The 20128-nt window shown below is 41.7% G+C and overlaps 1 protein-coding gene across 3 annotated transcripts in view; it reads right to left on the bottom strand.

Moving 5' to 3' along the window:
- Window positions 1-20128, bottom strand: part of CCDC171 (coiled-coil domain containing 171) — a 247266-nt gene that overhangs the window by 166656 nt on the left and 60482 nt on the right. For all 3 annotated transcript variants that reach the window (XM_074994928.1, XM_074994930.1, XM_074994929.1), the window contains 3 exons: window positions 14880-14982; window positions 6740-6834; window positions 735-824 (listed from right to left, as the gene is read on the bottom strand). In XM_074994928.1, the coding sequence (XP_074851029.1) occupies window positions 735-824; window positions 6740-6834; window positions 14880-14982 (288 nt within the window). The remainder of the gene's footprint in view (window positions 1-734; window positions 825-6739; window positions 6835-14879; window positions 14983-20128) is intronic.

Genomic DNA, 20128 nt, shown 5'->3' with positions numbered 1-20128 from the left:
TCAAATGTACGTGATCAAATTTCCCACAGCAACTGAGAGGAATAGAGGACCATCCTCAGCTTTCTAGTGATCTGTGTATAACTCACCCAGTGGGGTTGTGGAGTTAATATATTCTCACTGCTGGCTGGCTGGTAGTTTTTTAACACATGGCCGAAATGCTACATTTTACCCAGTAATACAAAAGAACCTTATGCTGAGACAAAAATTTGACAAATAATGAAAGAGAAAAGAACAGTGACTATTTTAAAACTGTGAATTTTATGTTCATAAATCGAGTAAAGAAGTAACAAATATGAAAAAATATCAAATGTTTGAGCAGAAAAAAGCTTTTCAGAGTATATACATATTTTAGACACACAGAACAAGATATGAAAAATGAAACCTTGCAGAAAAAGATGTTCAGGAGATTTGTATTGTTGCCATCCAAACAAGCACAAAATGAGGAAGTAAGAGAACTACTAAAGGGACAAATCATCTGTTTAAATAGACACTAATTCACAAATGCAACCTCTGAAATATTCACACAGGTAAGCTTATACCATCTGTATCTTGAAACCGCTATAAGGCAACATGACGTGGGCACGAAGTTGAGGTTTGACATTCTACTCAGAAGAAGTGATACAAACACTTATTTGGTGATAGCAGAGATAATGTATCATACAGGTACAATCTAAGTGAGACCAGAAATATATGCACTATGCTAAGAAGTTACAGCTGATTAAAAATATATATACCTTAAGCTCTTGACTTTGAGACCGTATTTTTTGTTTGGAAGAGTCAATCTCTTTTGTTGTCTTCTCACAGGAAGCTTTCATTTTCTTTAGCTGGGAAAAGAAAAACGGTTGAGTGTTAGGGAGCCTATGTAGTTATTTAAATGTAAATTATTATTTTCTATACAAATGTAAAGCCATAATATATTAGAAAATCCTCAGATATCAAGTATGAATGGTTTATCAAATTCACCACTAAATAAATTTGCTCTATTAAATACAGGTTACACTTCCCCAGTCTGGCACCCTCGGGATCTGAGTGGTCCCAGACCGAGGTTTGGCAACCTGTGGCTCTTTAAGGAGCTACTTGCAGCTCTGAGCACTGCCACTGCTGACTGCTCTTGTGGCTCCGGAGGTGGCTGCCACTTCTACTGAATTTATTTATTTATTTAAAAATAAATTCCGTTTAAGCGGTGGCAGCTCCGGAGCCGCTGAGCAGTCAGGGGCAGCATGGCAGGGAGCCTGGAAGTGAAAGCCGGCCAGACAGGGAACCGCCCTGTGTGGGCGGAAGTCAGCCAGCAGGATAGCTGGCGGGAGGGGTGGCCGAGTCTGCCCCTACCAGAGCCGTGCAGCCTCACAGCCCACCAAGAAGGAGGTGGCAGTGGCATGGAGCAGTGGAGGAGGCCATGGCCACGGCAGAACTATGCGCTGAGCTTACTTAATCCTGGGGGCGTGGGGGGGGCGGGACTGGGCCTCAGAGGGGCTAAGCCTGGGGGCTTGTGGGATGGGGGTAAAGCCTGCGGATTGGGGGCAGATTTGGAGGCTGAGGTAGGTAAACCCTGGAGATGGGGGTAACATAACTTTCTAACTGGTACAAATAATTGTGTATGCACCTGCACTGTTGTTAAAATCGGGATGATAAAAAGCATAGTTTGACGTTATTTATTAAGGACTGGCTCCTATTCATGTGCATTGCGGCTCTTAAAGGATTGATTTTCTAACTAAATTTGAAAAAAAAAATGGCTTTTCTTGCAATTTCGGTTGCAGACCCCCTGTTCCAGACCATGGCTTTTGCCAGACCCGGGGAGGTCAGTGACTCCTGCTGTCCTCCCACTCCCAGGCTCTCCTCCCAGCTGTGGGCCTGCTCCCAGCCACTAATCCCAGCCACTACCTGGTTGCTGCAGGATCACTGATTCCTGGCACTGGCCACCACTCCCAGCCATGTACTGCTGCCCCCTAGGCCAATGGCCCCCATTACCTCCTGTCTCCATCTCCTGCTGGGTCACCAGGTCCTCAGCAGGCGGTCCCTGGCTTCTACTGGCCAGTTGGCTCCTCAATGGGGGCTCTCTGGCTCTTGCCAGGCCACTAGCTCCCCAGCCCAGTGGTGACTCCCCACCTAATGCCAGCCGACTGGCCCTGGCTCCTGCAGGGCTGCTGGCTCCCCAGCCCCAGTGATGGCTCCAAGGCCAATGCTGGACTGCCAGCTCCCTGGCTGCTGGCAGTAATCTCGTCACTAGCCCAGTCTGACTCCCAGCTAGCTGTCCCCCCTCCCCCAGCCATTGGGACTCTCTCTGGTCCAGCAACTTCTGTGGTCTTGCAAGATCACAGATGTTGCCAGACTAGAGTACCAGATTTCAGAGGTCCAACCTGTATTGTTATTGATATTATAAATAAATAATAGCAAGAATAACATCAAGCCAAATGCTCTGTTGCTTTGATCCCATGAACTCTAAAATGTTTGGGGGAAATGGTTTTGAAGTGTGCCAGAAATATTAACAAATCCAGCTCTCAGTGACTTTTGCCAAGCAAGTTTCAAAGTCAATGGCCTATTGCATAAAATCCTTGCAAGTAGCATCCTTTTGTGTAAACTGAAGGGACTTCAGCTCATGCATTCCTGCTGATTGTAACAGCAACAGAATTACTCAAGGAGACACATTCTTTCATGTCGCCTATTTTCATACCATTCAGGGCCTTACAAAAAGCCACTGAAGACCTTGGAGCAGTAGAGTTATTTGCCCTCTTCCAGATGCCAGATCTGACATGTGGTCACAATATGTGCTGGCTTCATTTTCCAGTTTCAATAGAGAGACCGAGAGAGCAGTCCATCAATAATTTAACCTTGAGGTGTCAAAAGGCACAAATAATGGTAGCCAAGTCTCTATGTGAAAGAAAATGCTATGCTCCTCTAACCAGACATTGGCAGAATATAGCATCCAGGAGTTGCTTAGAATTCCATAGCACACCTGAAGTTTATTCACAATTCACAAGTGGTATCTACATTCCCACTGTCTGGGATGCTGATAAAATACTTGCCAACTCTGTTAGCTGCTTTGCCCAATTTACCAAAATTATGTCTGTCTTTTCCATATTGCACAACAGTCAGCCCTCATCTATGCATCCGTCAAAATCACATAAACAAATGAAAGTGTATGCTCTAATTTTAATACCCTCTCTCAAAGAAACTATGGAATCACCTGATCAGCATCCCGTGCAGCAAAGCAGAGGAAGATTAAGAACAAGCTCTCAAAACTAGAGGCTCTCATACAAAACCAACCTTCCAGTCAAACTATCATATGGCTGGATTTTACTAAACCAAGACAAGCCATTTACAACACACACTTTTCCGCAGAAAAAAAAGGACACTAAGCTGTCTAAAATCCATCATGTCACAAGGGTCTACTCTTGACTCATCCAACAATATTTTTAATCTCGCCAACTATATGCTTAGCTTGGCAAAATAATCTGACCTATTTTGGGGACTCTTTTTTTGCTGCACCACCTCATGCACAATACGCTTCTGATGTGACCTAGAAGCCTATTTCCACCACAGCACTGAACAACACACTGACACACAGAAACCATTCTATTAACGTTATAAGAAGGATACTGTGTGGATTATATCTGATTGTCAAAACAACCAGCTAGACTCCTACACAGAGTGCTTCTGCCAACACGAAGAATTGTGCAGCAGGCACACCTGTACAGACCTGACCAGAGGTATTCTATCTGCTATCCAAGATTCATAAACTTGGAAATCCTGAACAGCTCATCATCTCAAGCACTGGCACTCTTACTTTCTGGCCATACAGACTCCGTCCTCGGGCCCTACGCTATCAATATCCTACCTAACTTCGAGACCCCACTGACTTCCTGAGAAAACTACAATCCATTGGTGATCACCCTGAAAACATCATCCTAGCCACTATGAATGTAGAAGCTCCCTACACCAACATTCTACACAAGGATGGATTACAAACCATCAGGAACTGTAGCCCTGATGATGTCACGGCATAACTGCTGGCTGAGTTTTGTGACTTTGTCTGCACCCACAACCATTTCAGAGATAGGGATTATTAATACCTTCAAATCAGTGCTAACACTATGGGTGGCAACATACGTGGCCTCACTCTATGCCAACATTTTTATGTCTGACTTGGAATAACATTTACTCAGGTCTTGCCCCCAAGTGCCCCTCCTCCACTTCTTCTACATTGGTGACATCTTCCTCACCTGGACCCACAACAAGGAGGCCGTTGAAGAATTCCACAGGGATTTCAACAATTCCCACACATACCCCCATCAATTTCAGCTTGGACTAGTCAGGCAGGCCAGTCCTCACTTTCAGATAGCACCCCCCAGATCCCCATCCTGAAACAAATACTCACCACCAGCTTCACAACCCACAACAGAAACATTGACCAGGAACCAATCCCTGCATCAAATTCTATTGTCGACTCAGTCCATATACATCTATCCTACTGACACCATCGCAGGACCTAGCCACTTCTTCCATACCACCATGGCTCATTCACCTGCATATCTCCTAATGTGATACATGCCATCATGTGTCAGCAATGCCCTTCTCCCATGTATACTGCACAAACCAGACTGTCTTTACACAACAGAATTAATAGACACATATCAGATTTCAAGAATGGTAACATTCAAAAACCAGACAGGGAGCACTTTAACCTCTCTGGACACTCTTATTGACTTGCAACTTGCTTCTTTTAGGTAAAGAAACTTCAAAAATAGACTGCAACATGAAACTGAAGAGCTGGAATTCATATGCAAATTTGACACCATCACAATGGGCCTGAACAGAGACATGGAATGGCTCTTTCATTACAGTAAGTAATTTCCCCTTCAGGTATTCTCACATTTATATCATAGTTGGAAGTGAACCACACCCACCCTGATTTAATTAACAGTGATGTTACACTGCCATCTTTCTATCCCTGCTTTTCTTTCACTTCAAGCTTCTCAAGTAGAGAGCTGTATCCCACAAAAGCTTGTGCCCTAATAAATTTGTTAGTCTTCAAAGTGCCACTCGACTCCTTGTTGATTTTGCTGAAACAGACTAACATGGCTACCTCTCTGAAAACTGATAGTACAGAAACTGAATTACTAACTTTGACGTTTATTATTTAGTAAATTAGAGCTAATAAGTTCACAAGTTCACTGAACAGGTCCAGCCATATATGTAAAGCCAAATAATTAGTTACATCCACCTATGTGTGTGGTCCTGTCATAATCAATATCCTGCAAAACTTAACAAGCCAAAAACCTTAGTGCTATAAAAACGTACTGGGTGGTGCCCTTGACAATCCCTGAGAGTTTTATTTCAAGAGTTTTACTACCAAACACATTTAAGGACAAAATGCATAAAAAACAGAAGCTGCAGCATCTATGAGGAAAATCAAGGAGAGAACACTGCCCTTTCTGTTTACCACGAGGGCATTCAGTGGTCTCTGGCTCTGCATGACAACTTCAGGGTCTGTCACATGTAGTCCTACTGGGAAGTCTTGTGGCAGGTCATCAGCTTGCGATTTATTTTCCTTGACAGTTCATTCTTCTTTCTGTCAGAGTACTCTCTCTGCTTTCTTAGCAGCCACCCCCTTGGCCTCCCCACTGCTGTCTCTGGCACTGTTTCACAACAAAGAACATTACTGAGCCAAACCCTGCCGAGTCGACTTCTCAACTGTGCTGAGGATCATGTGACATTCATCCTCCCAAGTAACAACTCTCTGTGGGTAATATGTTCCTAGTTACTCTTCAGCATCGAGACCTGGGCCTCAGAAGACATTCAGAATCAACTAAGCACATTGGTTATCTTATCTCACTGCAGAGACTTAACCGAGCCTGCTGTTTACATAAGTATAATCATTTCTATGGTCACTTATTCTTGCTCCCCTTGAAGAAATCTCAGAGGACTTGAATGAAACTATTTTTCCCAGTTAAAAAAGCAAAGTTAATACAATTTATTTGAAATGTAATGAGTAACTGAATAAATAATAATTTTGTCAAACAAAAGACAAAGCTTAGGAATGCTAAAAATAGAATACTGACACTTTTCAGTGCTTTCCCATTTTTGTGTACAATTAAAAGACTTTGACAAGATACAGCTAACTGCTGTTTAAAGCTACAAATTCATATAACATTTTAGACCCAAGAAGATTAACCAAATCACATTAGAAATATGTAAAAAGATACTTTTTTAAAAAATTGAAATGTTTGTTACTGTTCTTTGTTATATTTAGAAAAAAATAATGCATATATTACTTCCTCTGTATGACAAAAAAAAAACCCCTTCAAATGATGAAATTTACCAATCTTTACCAATAACACAGACGGTCTGAAAATAACCACTTTTCTTATAAGGGCACTCACATTTACACACCTGATACTAATGTATGTTGAAACTCAAGTTTGTAAAATACTTATGTCACCTTTTAACTAAAGCCCTTAATGGAGGACAAAAAGTGTCATATTTCTGTGTATGTTTACTGCAAACAATTAGAAGTTCAACAGCTCAAAATAAAAAAATACAAACTATTTTTTATATTTAAGTAGAACATTACTGTAGGGCAAGCTTAGACGAAGAACAGTGATGGACATTATTTCTTTTTAGTATCTGTGTAGCTGTCAACTCAACATTCCCATTCTTTTGACCTTTTGTAACAAGTGAGGAATACGTACTGTTGCAGGCCGAAGGCTATATGTATGAAGCCAAACAGTGCAAATGTTACCTCATTAGATGTATCTTCCAGCTTGTTCTGGTAATCTGTCAAGGTACCCCTCAAAGTCTCAAGGACAACAGAGAGGCTTGGAGGTTTATCTTTGTCTAAAGAAAAATTACAGAATGAAAATAAAGCCCTTTAAGTCACAGAGCGCCAGAGAATTGCTTAAACTGGAACAGAGATATTAAAATTAGTTAGAGCTACAGTGACAATACAGAATATTGAACAGCAGTCTTGTTCTCCCTGAGGCATACATCTATAGTTTCATGTCAGATATAACTGGCCTGTACAAGAGCTGTTGTACAACAAACAAAGTTGCAATCTCCAGTTAATACTTGCAGTTATCCTCCAACTAATGAACTCAATATCCAGTTTTATGTATGTAGCTTAGTGGCTATTAGGTCTATATGTCATTCAGTCAGATCACAAAACATTTACACTGCAAAGGGACATACTTTCCAAAACATGTATAAAGGTAACTACTTTGCAGTTTTTCAGCATTATTTTGGTATCTTCTGACCAAGCATGCATTTTGTAATGTAGTAAGTAATACATCACTTTCTCAACAAACCCTTGCTGAACCAAAGATCACATTAGTTTGTTATGCTAGGAAAGGTCTTAAAACTCCTTAAATGTTCTTGAATTCCATTCCAAACGGAAACAACATTTTTTTATTATTATTATATGTCTGTGCTTTCTGACATAATGTTTCAATTACAAATCTTAAGGCTGATATATCCATTATGTGTATATTGTATGTATTCACTAAACACTTGAATTACAACTTCTATCTAGTTTCCCTCACTAAGGTCATATTGACAAAAGTAGTTCACATCTGCCTTCAAAAGATTCCTGAAAACAAAACAAAAACAAAAAAACTTTCATAGTTTTCAAAGCATTCATAGGTTGCCAATTGATAAATACCTTGCATTTTTCTAGCATTATGAAAGATAACAGATTGACAACTTTGTCCTCAGTTCTGCCTACAAAACAGTGTAATCTTTATAAGCATATTTCATATGGAATAATAGAAATAACAATAATTATTATTACATAATTTATATTTTATATCATCTCTTTCTAGAGATCTTCACTGTAGCTTTGCTCTTATTTTAGAGAGGGAGAAATCAAGGAGCAGAGATAAAAGAACATGATTTACAGAGATGCAAAGCACCCACAACCCTATTGTAGTGAACAGAAGCTACAGTTCCTCAGCATGTCTAAATAAATCAGACCTTAAGCAGCTTTTCCAGGATCACACAGAAAGTCAGGCCACACACACAGTATCTTGTTTTCTAAACTTTTCCATTAGACCAGCCATAGCATTCTATAAAATTATATTTGCACTAGCACCCTATCTAAGTACAGATGGGGACAGAGGAGCACATGTATTGGACAGAGACCTCTCTTAGGGGAGGGTCTATTTACAGGGATTCGCTATGTTCTAGTACAGAGGAGAGGATCAAAGATGATAAACTCTAGGTAAGATCAGATGAGAAACAATCAAATGAAAAAGAATCTAACACATCAGGAAATGGCGGACAAATAGTGAAAAAAACCGAAAGTGCTCATACACAAATGCTCGAGGTCTAAACAATAAGATGGGTGAACTAGAATGCCTTGTACTAAAGGATGATATTGCTATGATAGGCATATAGAAACTTGATGGAACTAGAAAACAGTGGGACACAGTCATAGCAGGGTACAAAATACACCGGGAGGACAGAACAGGCTGTGCTGCTGGGGGAGTGGCACTATATGTGAAAGAAAATGTACAATCAAAAGAAATAAAAACCTTAAATAAACAAAAATGGTGTATAGAATCTCTGTGGATAGTAATTCCTTGCTCTAATAATAAGAATATAGCAGTAGGAATATAATTACTGACCACTTGACCAGAATAGCGATAGTGACTATGAAATGGTAAGGGAGATTAGAGAGGCTATCAAAATAAAAAAAAACCTCAATAACAATTGGGGATTTCAATTATCCCGATATTGACTGGGGACGCATTACCTCAGGAGGGGATAAAGAGATAAAATTTCTTGGTACCTTAAATGACTGCTTCTTGGAGCAGCTGGTTCTAGAACCCATAAGGGGAGAGGCAATTCTTGATTTAGTCCCAAGTGGAGTGCAGGATCTGATCCAAGAGGTAAATACAACTGGACCGCTTGGAAAATCAGACTGTGAAGAGCTTCAAAAAGATCTCACAAATTAAGTGATTGGGCAACAAAATAGCAAATGAAAATTAATATTGATAAATGTAAAGTAATGCACATTGGAAAAATAATCCTAACTATATATACAAAATAATGGGAACTAATTTAGCTATAGCTGCTCAAGAGAAAGAGATCTTGAAGTTACTGTGAATAGTTCTCTGAAAAACATTCACTCAATGTGCACTGGTAGTCAAAAAAGTAAATAGAATCTTAGGAATCATTTAAAAAGGGATAGAGAATAAGACCGAGAATATCTTATTGCCTCTATATAAATCCATGGTACGCCCAAATCTTGAATACTGCATACAGAGGTGGTCGTCTCATCTCAAAAAAATAAGTCATATTGACATTGGAAAAGTTCGGAAAAGAGCACCAAAAATTAATAGGGGTTTGAAATGAATGGGTACCCCACGAAGAAAGATTAAGAAGACTGGGACTTTTCATCTTAGAAAAGAGAAGCCTAAGGGGTAATATGATAGAGGTCCATAAAATCATGACAGGTATGGAAAAATAAATAAGGAAAATTTATTTATTTGTTCCCATATTATAAGAACTAGGGGTTGCTAAATTAAATGAATGGGTAGCAGGTTCAAAACTAACAAAAGGAAGTTTATCTTCATGCAGTGCATGGTAGGCCTATGGAACTCCTTGCCAGAGGATCTTGTGAATATCAGGACTTTAACGGGGTTCAAAAAAGAACCAGATAAGTTCACGGAGGTTAGGTCCATCAATGTCTATTAGCCAGGATGGGCAGAAATGGTTCCCCAAGGCTCCGTTTGCCAGAGCATGGAAATGGATGACAGGAGAGGGAGCACTCAATGACTACCTGTTCGGTTCATTCCCTCTGGGGCATCTGGCATTGGTCACAGTCAGAAGACAGGATACCGTGATAGATGGACTCATGAAGAACTTGCTTTTGATCTGTAGAGAGCAGGCTGGTGACATGGTGCTACCTTTCCTAAGTTTCAGCTTGTTTCTATGTTTGGCTATAAGGCGATACTAAAAGCTCCACATCTGTATTATTATTGGTTCTAGATTTTTCTCCAGGTCTGCACCACAGAGCAATAGCGTCTCTCTGTGGGCATGAAAGTAATAATAGAAATATCAATGTTATAAAACATATGCAAGAAAATGTAGGGAAGAAGCCAGCTAAACAACGGTGACTATAATACAATGCACTCAATTGAAAAGCGCTGTGAATGTGCAGGACAAACTGTAGAACTTTCCTGTTTGTCTCTGCTCAAACTAGTCACAATGCTGTGCTGCATGGCTCCTGGTTGTTTCCAGCCAATGGGGGTACACACAACCACTGCACCTGGTGCTCTGCCTCCGAGATCATGCAGCAGGATCGAGACAGAGAAAGTTCCTACCTTCTGCAATCCCAGGGAACCGTGTAGTGCTCACATGGGAAAGCAGGTGGGGGGCGGGTCTGGCGCAACAGTATGCAGGGACAGGAACAGCAAAGCCTCACTGGGCAGGGGCACCTCGGGCTGCCTCTGGCCTGCAGAAGGGAGCAGCTACCTGGGACTGTGTCTGACTGCAGCTGGAGCGGGGGGCAGGGAGGGAGGATACAGATGTGAACAGGGAGAAGGGGAACAAGAGTGTGGATAGAGGGGTGCTGTGTTAGAGTGTTTGGAGGGGACAGGTTGAAGGGCTGCAAATGGGCTAGAGGAAGTGAGGCACTGGAAAGGGGAGTGTTTGGAAGAGAAAAGAGAGAGGGGGCACACTGGATGCTGGGTACAGGGAAAGTATTTTCAGGAGGGTAAGCAGGAAGCAGCTGTGTGTGGACGGGTATACAGCATAAGGGTGCTGGGTGAAGTGGAGTCTAGCACTGCGGGACTGACCTCACAAACAGCCTGCCCACTGTGTCCGGGAGCCCTGATTGACTTGGAAGTAGTAAAAGCATCCTGGTTTCCTTCCGGCCAGGCATGATCCACACCCCATGTCCTCATCATTGCATCCCTCCCTGTCCTGAGCCCCTTACCCCATCCCCACAATTACTGAATCCCTCCCCATCCTATGTCCACTCCCATGCCCCTCACTGCAACCCCCCATCCCATCCTGCCTCCCACACCTACCCATCTGAACCCTGTACCCCTTCCAGTTCTCTCTTACCCCTCCTCTGCACTTCCCAGAACCACCATCCCCATGTCCCTCAACCCTCCTACATCCCATTCATCTCCATAAACTGCTGCACTCCCAATACGTCCCTATATATTTCTGTGTCCCCCACATGTTCATACACCCATAGCCTTCAGCATCCGGCCTCCCGGCAACTCCAACCACCTCACAAACTCCTCCCATACTCCCCAACGTCATCCTGCTTGCCTTCTTGCCCTCTCCTACTTCCTGCCCTATCCCCACCCCATCGTTTCTCTCCAGCCCACCTTCATACCAACTGGACGATTTCGGCAGCCTCTGGAAAACTGTATGAAAAAGTGTCTCTGTGTAGGCAGGTGTGTGCATGCACGTATTTATGCATGTAAGAGACTGTGGGATTTTGTACAAATGGATACATGTATTGTCACACAATGGTGCCTGTGTGAATAAACTTTATAGCCTCTTTCATTATTTTTATTGGCTTGTGCTCCAGTAAATTGATGACATTAGATATGTGTGTATTCATTTTGTAACAAGTTTTTACAGGAAAAGGGAACTCTAAAATGTATTTCTTGAAAGATGAATGTAATTGACTAGTAACTGCAGAAGAGCCAATGTATCATACATTTCTTGCCATTTTTGTCTATCTACAAACTCTTTGTTGCAGAATCTTTATTATGTTCATATCCAGCATCCAACACCCTGGCACCCTGATCTCAGTTGGGGTATCTAGGCATTAAGCAGCAATTGTAATAACAGATAAGGCGGAAGTCATGAGATGTGTATCTGCACGTAGGCGTGGGAGTAAGTTTCTACAGATTTAATTATATAGACGTGGCCAGGTGAACTTCAGTGGTTGTGCTCTATGGATTTGTATTTGAGCTTCCACAGTGAACCTTTAATGGCTCAGTTATATCTGTGATAACGTGTGACCCTAATTTCCCACATAAAATAACAATAGTAAACAAAGAAACATGGAGCTGATTATCGAAAATGGGGAGAGAAAAAAGTCATGAAAAATTTGTGAAATTTATTTTTTTTAAATTACTCTCTTTCACTATTTCACTGCCAGCTCTAGTGTCTGTGAATTTAGTGTTTCCAAACAATAAATATGTCTGTTCTGACATTGCCGTGAAAAGGAGCAGATGAGCAAGGATGTGGGAGAGCAAGTGATGGAGAGAGGGAAAATGGACTGAGCTGGGGTGGGGACTTGGGAGGGGCAAGGCAGGGTTTGACAGTGTTCAGTTTTATGGAATTAGAATGCTGGCAACCCATGACTGAGAAAAGCTGCTCAAAATGGCATAGTATCCCAGGAAACTGAAGGAGAAATATCCATAGGTATTAATATTAACAATTTTGGCATTAATTTTCATGGGTTCCCATGGTGCACCTGGAAACACACTGAGAAGGTTTTTTGGCCCATGTGCAAGTGGGGAGGTCATAGCACTGCAATTTTAAATGACGTGATGTTTTTATAAGAAACAATGGAACCCTCAGAAATACGGGTGGGAGGTGGGGGAAGGGGAGACAGAGAGAGTGCTTTTCCATTCTATTTTGCTCGCCTAAAGCTTTTTATCTGGAATGACATGTGTCACAGTTCAAGACAACTGTACCTGTTTTTCCCTCAGTGGTTCACAAAGGCACTCACTCTCAGGGCACCAAGCTCTCCTGACATTGCCCTCCTGAGTGGAAATGCACGTTTCTTTCCTTTCTGATTGGGGTATTTCTAAGCTGCGCAGTTCCTTTCCCTCGTATATTTTACGGCACAGACGGACATTTCGAGGGACACCTGCTTGCTTTCTCTTTAAAGACAGATAACCAGTGTAACAGCTACAGATATATTACCACACAGATCTCTATGCAAACCTCCTTTATTTTTAAAGTATAAAACATTCCAGATGAAACACTAAAAACAGCAAAAAAAAAAAATCTATATCACAGGTAGACAATATGCAGCCCAGAGAGGGGACGTGGTTCACCAGGGTTAGCCCCTGGCGGGTCACAAAGACATTTTATTTAACTGTGTCATCAGTATTGTCTCTCAAAGCTTCCATCAGCAGCAGTTCGCCATTCCCAGCTAATGAGAGCAGTGAGAAGTGCTTTAGGCTGGGCCTCCACTTTCTGCAGCTCTCATTGGCCAGGAACAGCGAATTGGGGCCAGCTGGAACTGAGTGGCCATACCTGCAGATGCACAGGCAAATAAAGTGTCTGGAGGCCTGCCAGAGGCTAAGCCTGATGAACTGTGCCCATCCTGTGGGTCACATATTGCCCACCGCGACCGACATGCATGCTAATAAGCTTACCAGAATTAATACCTACCATAATATGGATTCTAGGAAACCTGGTTCTTTCCAGTTTTACCATAAGGACTGGAACCCTGTCTGGACGGAGGTCCCATTCATTTACTGGACCAGGAATAGTTTAAAGCCAGGCTATTTATTTAAAACCCTGTTCTTAGTAATGGGTTACCATAGAACTCACTTTGACTAGTATATGCACACCTCTGCAGTGGAGTACCTTCTTTAAAGATGTTACAACCTGAGTCAATTTGCCTGCTGTTCTCTCATTTATTTACCCTTCACATGGAAATACATACAACTCCATAAAAACACATACACAACTGCATCTTTGATACAATGAACTCCAAATATGCTAAAAACTAATTCACTGGGGTTCAGTTTAATTCAGTAAAATTTATTCAGGAAATTGTCAGTCTGTCACAATGTTACTTGGCCAAAATTTCAGGGAAAGTAAAGAAAAAACAAAAATTGATCAAAGGCTGCCACAAAATCCCTCAATGTATCTTGTTGCTAAGTATTGCAGAAATATGTGTATCATATACATAGCACCATATAACACATTAAGCTCGACGAGAACATAAAAAACTTTTCTGAACTTTTTTTAAACTACTTTTCTAAAAAAAGTAATTCCTAATATTGTTATAACAAAGATTAGAGAAATATATTTATTTCTTCAGCTTGTTTAGTGTGCATGGGTTTGACAGCACTTTGTAGATACTTTAATAGGTTCCAATAAACAAGCATGTGCATCTTTCATGCACCAACCAGAAAGAAAAAGAACTCCTTAAATAAGAATATAAGACTTAAAAAAATGCACACAATAAAACTGTCTGGGAAAATTCAGCTGTAGGACGTAAAACTCTCCCCTTTTCAAAAATAAATGTACTCGATTTCAAATTAATGGGACCTCTCAAATTTCCTATTTCTCTCAGTCCCTATCTCAATTGTTGAATAGTATGTTGCATTTGATACAACATATGCATATAATATCACACAGTATACATTGGAGACAATAAATTTGCAATTTCATGTTTGTGTATAAAATTGGAACAATATTTGTGTTGTTTTAAATTAAATGAATGGATCATGAAGTGCAAAGTAATGCTATAAAGAGAGCTGTGTTCCATCCTGTGTCCTACATAACCTTTTTACATACGTGACCTTTAAGTTGCTGAAGGTTGCCTCAGAATTTGGCTCAGTTCAGTGAAAACATCTGTTCCCCTTGCAGGTAGACTGTACGGACTTTTTTCTCAGTTGGATTTAGAGCACAGCAAGTGAGCCCTTTTCTGACCGATCATATAGATCCCACCACTTGTAAATCAAGTTCTGGGCTGACAACAGCAGGTCCACATTCCCTCACCCTTTCACAGCTAGCAAGGCCACTTGACTGCTGTGAGAACTGCTCTTATCATGTCATCAAATCAAAGCATGTTGAGAAGAGGGAATGCAAGAAGCATCTGCAGAATTCCCACAATGTAGTGACTTTGGAACACTGACAGATGCATCTGTCATTTTATACCTTCAACTAACCTGCTGTCCGCTGGCTTGACATAGTAAAGCTCTCCAAGAGTAACTTCAGTTCTCTCAAGTTGTTTTCACACGTCTCTGCTAGGAAGGTCTGGTGTTTCTTGGCCTGTATTTGACAGGGAATGGGTGAAGGGGGAAAAAACACATTAAAGGAGTAAACAGACTTTTGTTTCAATTAGCATTTTTACTGTAGGACTAATTATGTAAAAACATTCTTTGGACATCATTTTTTCCTGAAACCAACCTCAGACAATGTGAGAATACAGATAGCTGAAACAGTGTTTCAGTGTGCACTAACATGCATTTGGGATAAATAGCAAGGGAGGGGGTGCAGGGCCCTTCAAGAAGTTAAAATTAGGCTTTGTCTACACTGGCAACTGAAAAACAAAGCTTTTTTGACATTCACAAGTGCTCAACACCCCTGCCCCTCTGCCAACAGTGTTTATACTACCTGACCATGTTGACACAGCAATCCCGCTAAAATGCTGTGTAATGTAGACGAAGCCTTAGTAAAATTTCAAAGACTATAGCATTTTTCTATTTCTGCCATAAAAACAGACAAATTAACAATTAATTGTTGCAAAGACATCTAGAAAGGCACAATGCTTCTGACAAGATGGGATGGAAATCAATGATATACTGCTTCTGAAATGTCCATGCCTAGTGTAGCTGCAACCTGCCTAGTGCAATAATTATCCATATTTTCATGGTAGGTAGTGGTTTCTTCAGTCTCAAAAATTCTTCTTTCTAGTTAATGTCCCAAAAGCAACAGGATTATGGAGAATACTTCAACTCCCACCACTGGGTTTTCTTTCAATAAGCTTTTCACCAGGAGAACTTGTAGATAGGTTCAAACTAAGGGGCCGGTCCTATTTAGAGGTCCAGTTAATATTAAAGTGTTTAAAAAGATTTAGAATTAAATTATATAACAATTATTATTTCATACTGGTTATTATTTCTTCTGCAAAGAGCAGCCCAGGATCCAACTTGAGTAGATGGGCAGGTCTATGGAGGACATATACTTCCCACAAGCATAATAGTTGCATATACACAATCCACAAAGGCTGCCTCTGCCCATCAACTCATTTAGCTTTGTAGTCCATTATCACAGGCCTCAGTGGGAGCATGAGCACATTAGTAGGTCTTGTGACCACACACTCCATCCACACCTCACATCACACCCTTCCCTTCTCTGTGCAGCAGACTGTGCTGGAGGAGTAGAGTCCAAAGGAGGTGCTGGACTTGTCCTATAATCTTTATTGTGTTACCTTAATTGCAAGAGTTTACAAAACAAAAAAAGCACTCCTGCAGCACTTTAAAGACTAACAAAACGATTTATTAGGTGATGAGCTTTTGTGGGACAGACTCACTTCTTCAGATCCTACAGGACTGCTTTTTTGTTTTGTGAAGATACAGACTAACATGGCTACCTCTCTATGACCATTCACCATGCAAGAGTTTAGCAAGTGAACTTATTACATAGTTACAAATACTGAGGTAGCACATGACTTGTTCCATTTTCACATAAAAATATTTTAAAAGAATATTAATAAAAGTGTGAGCTTAGTATTTCACACTAATCAGAAGCTAGGTAAGCACCTGGCACTGGCCAAATACGCACTGAATGTCAGGAATGATTCAGAGCCCACAGCACAGCAAGCCTTTGGGCAACCTAAAGGTGCAGCTGGCCTGTTGTAGGCTGCCTGCTTGTCTGCACCTCCTCATTCATGGGAAGACACACCAGGCCAGCTCTTAAGTTCAGCAGTAGCAGTTCAGCAGCTGCCCACAGCATTTGCGCATGACTACAGTAATTCTTGCACCTACTTATCCCAGTGTGGCTCCCATCTTGTTCCAATCCCACTCTGTTCTACTTTTAACTCCAATCCTCTTCTGTCCCTGCCTCGGACCTTACCCTGCCTTTGCTTTATCTCACTCCTAGTTCTGACCCTTGGCTCTGACATTTCGACTTGGACTATTATTCCTGGCTACCAACTCCTGCTCCAACCACCAGGCATAACTGCCCACATCCTAACCTCTCACACTTAAGCTTAATTTTGTTAACACCATACACGTAGGCTACGTCTACACGTGCAGCCAACATCGAAATAGCTTATTTCGATGTTGCGACATCGAAATAGTCTATTTCGATGAATAACGTCTACACGTCCTCCAGGGCCGGCAACGTTGATGTTCAACTTCGACGTTGCTCAGCCCAACATCGAAATAGGCGCAGCGAGGGAACGTCTACACGTCAAAGCAGCACACATCGAAATAGGGATGCCAGGCACAGCTGCAGACAGGGTCACAGGGCGGACTCAACAGCAAGCCGCTCCCTTAAAGGGCCCCTCCCAGACACAGTTGCACTAAACAACACAAGATACACAGAGCTGACAACTGGTTGCAGACCCTGTGCCTGCAGCATAGATCCCCAGCTGCCGCAGCAGCAGCCAGAAGCCCTGGGCTAAGGGCTGCTGCCCACAGTGACCATAGAGCCCCGCAGGGGCTGGAGAGAGAGCATCTCTCAACCCCCCAGCTGATGGCCGCCATGGAGGACCCAGCAATTTCGACGTTGCGGGGCGCTATTCCTATCTCCTCATGAGGTTAGCGACTTCGACGTCTCGCCGCCTAACGTCGAAGTTGGTGCCGCTACTTCGAAGTAGCGTGCACGTGTAGACGCAGCTGTAAGTAACAAAAACTGACATTCAATTATTAAGCCATAGTGAGGTATTCACCAAGTACTAAGGTCTCAATCCTGCGCTAGCATTTGAGGATGCACCTAACTTTAAGCACATTTCACACACCTCACCCCAGTACATCCAGGTGCTAGAATATAAAGCCTGACTTCTGTTACAAAGTTTTGCTGGCACAGCTACGTCAGCTATGAGTGCTGAAGAGAGCTGGCAGGGGAATCATACCGATGATGAAGTGTGCACACCCTGCACTGGGCTGAGGGGGATTAATGCCTAGAGGCCAAATGAAGTCCTACCCATTGGCCATACTGAGCATACCCCAACTGCTGGGGCAGTATAAGAAGGAGCAGTTCAGTTCAGGCATTATTTATCACTTGTTCTAAAGTTATGATTCACTATTTTAATAAATTTTCCCTCTGATCTGGCCATAGCACAGAAGGTTTATTCTCCACACCCTCAAGAAAATTATACTATATTGTCTATTATGTACACACCAACATATCACTGCTTATCCAAGAATCCAAGCAGTTTTTCCAATGTGAAAAACATCTTGCCCCTAAAAGCTCTCTCATGAGCTGATAGCGTATCATAGGCAAACAAGGACAAATATATGCAAATTTCTGCAGTGTTCCCCACTATTCAGTTTAAATATTTTATAAAATTTGTTTTACTGTTTCAATTTTAATTATATGTGCTGTACATCTACTAATATATTATTCATGTGTGTTAGTGTTAGATCCCCTGTAGCATTTACATGGGTTTCCCTATGTGATACTTTACGCTACACTTCAGAAAGAATTTCCAACACTACTGAAAACCATATATACAACTGCTTGTATCTGCAGAACACCAATAAAAATATATATTTTAAAGGACTATCTTTCTCACAGGATTCAAATGCATTAGAAGGATTTACTTGTAGTACACTATCAACAGGAAAATAAAATAGTATTGTCAATATAGTAAAAGAAAAGCATTCCTTTTAAAGTAAGCTACTCTAGGACAGACAAGATCATATTGAATCTATCCCACAGAAAAGTCTTACGCAAGCATGCCTAAACAAATGTACTTTTTGCCTCCTTTCAGCATTCCTTTTATTAAATTCACCACATTTTAGTCATTACGTTCTAATTCATTTGGCCTTCATCATTTCTCTGTTCTCATATTTGCTGACTGTGTACGTAAGTTTTCATGCCAATTTCAGTCTCCATTTTTCAACCGCACTAAAAATCAAAGGGATATGCCTTAGACTAGCCAGCTCTTCTATATTTTAATCCACAATCGATTCCTTTTTGTTGAAATCCTGTACTAGTTCCCTGCCCCTATCCTTGCAACCTATGATTTTTTCCCTTACATTTGCAAAGTGGAAAACCAACAAATGTGAGTCTGCACCACAAAAAAATATACTAAGGGTTTCTCAGTCTCTTCATGCACATACTTAATGAGAATAGGTAAGGTCCTACATTAGAGGTCAGGGTGAGCCTATTCACAGGATCCTTCAACACCTTTGCAGGATCTAAGTGTTCATTTACTTTAAAAATTGTTTATAGTCATTATGATTGTAAAGCTATTTTTCTGAATAGTGAGTCTACAAGAAGCAATAGTCCTAAGACAAGCGCTATTCTCTACTCCTTCCTCAAGTGCAGAATTTCCTAAACACAACAGAATTATACTGGGCCTACCATGTCCATACTACTCTTCTTCTGTTTGTGGTGTGGTGTGAACCAGGAGTGCTTCCACTGATTTCAGCTGGGCAGTTAGGGAGGCTGAGGGCCCGGGCCTGGGCTGTCAGCTCTCCACAAAGCTCCCCACTCCTGGGGCAGCTTGCCAGTGCCACAGAGAATGTATTTGTCAACAGAGCTGTGCCGCTCCCGCCCCCAATCATCCACACTGCCTTTCTGTTGACAAAACTCGTTAGTGCAGACATAGCGCAAGTGTGCAGGAAATGGCTTGAGAAAGTTGGAATTTCATTTCATGTTTGGCCAGCACTGTGAGTGCAGCAAGAAGCACCCCTCAGTAGCACATGTGGCCATAAATTCCAGGGTCACAGACGAGCTCCAGCACTGATCGTGCAGGAGATCCAGGACCTTATTGTTGGGATGGCAGGGACGAAGCTGTGTTGGTAGAACTAAGCAGCACAAAAAAAAGGCAGATATTTATTCTAAGATCTCACAGTGCATGGTGGAAAAAGGATACACCAAGGACACCCAGCAGTACTGCATGAAAACAAAGCCATTCAGACAGGCATGCCAAAAGACAGACAAAGCAAAAGGACATTCTGGGTCATCACTAAACATATTGCTTCTTTGAGCAGGTGCATGGGATGCTAGGTGGATCCCAACCACTGCCTCCAAAGTCAGTGGATAACTTCCAAGAGATTTCTCAGGCAGCCTCTAGCAATAGTAGGGGAGACATGGAGGATGAGATGTGGACGAGGATGGCAATGGTCAGCAGGTGAACAGAGCAGATAATCTCACCAACAGCCAGGAACATTTTGTAACTTTTGATCTTATCCCCTCTTCCCAGGACAAAAAAGCAGTCATGTATATAAAGCTTTATATA

The sequence above is a fragment of the Carettochelys insculpta genome, chromosome 5 (genome assembly GCF_033958435.1).
Source record: "Carettochelys insculpta isolate YL-2023 chromosome 5, ASM3395843v1, whole genome shotgun sequence".
Lineage (NCBI taxonomy): Eukaryota > Metazoa > Chordata > Testudines > Carettochelyidae > Carettochelys > Carettochelys insculpta.
This window is presented reverse-complemented; position numbering and strand designations above follow the sequence as displayed.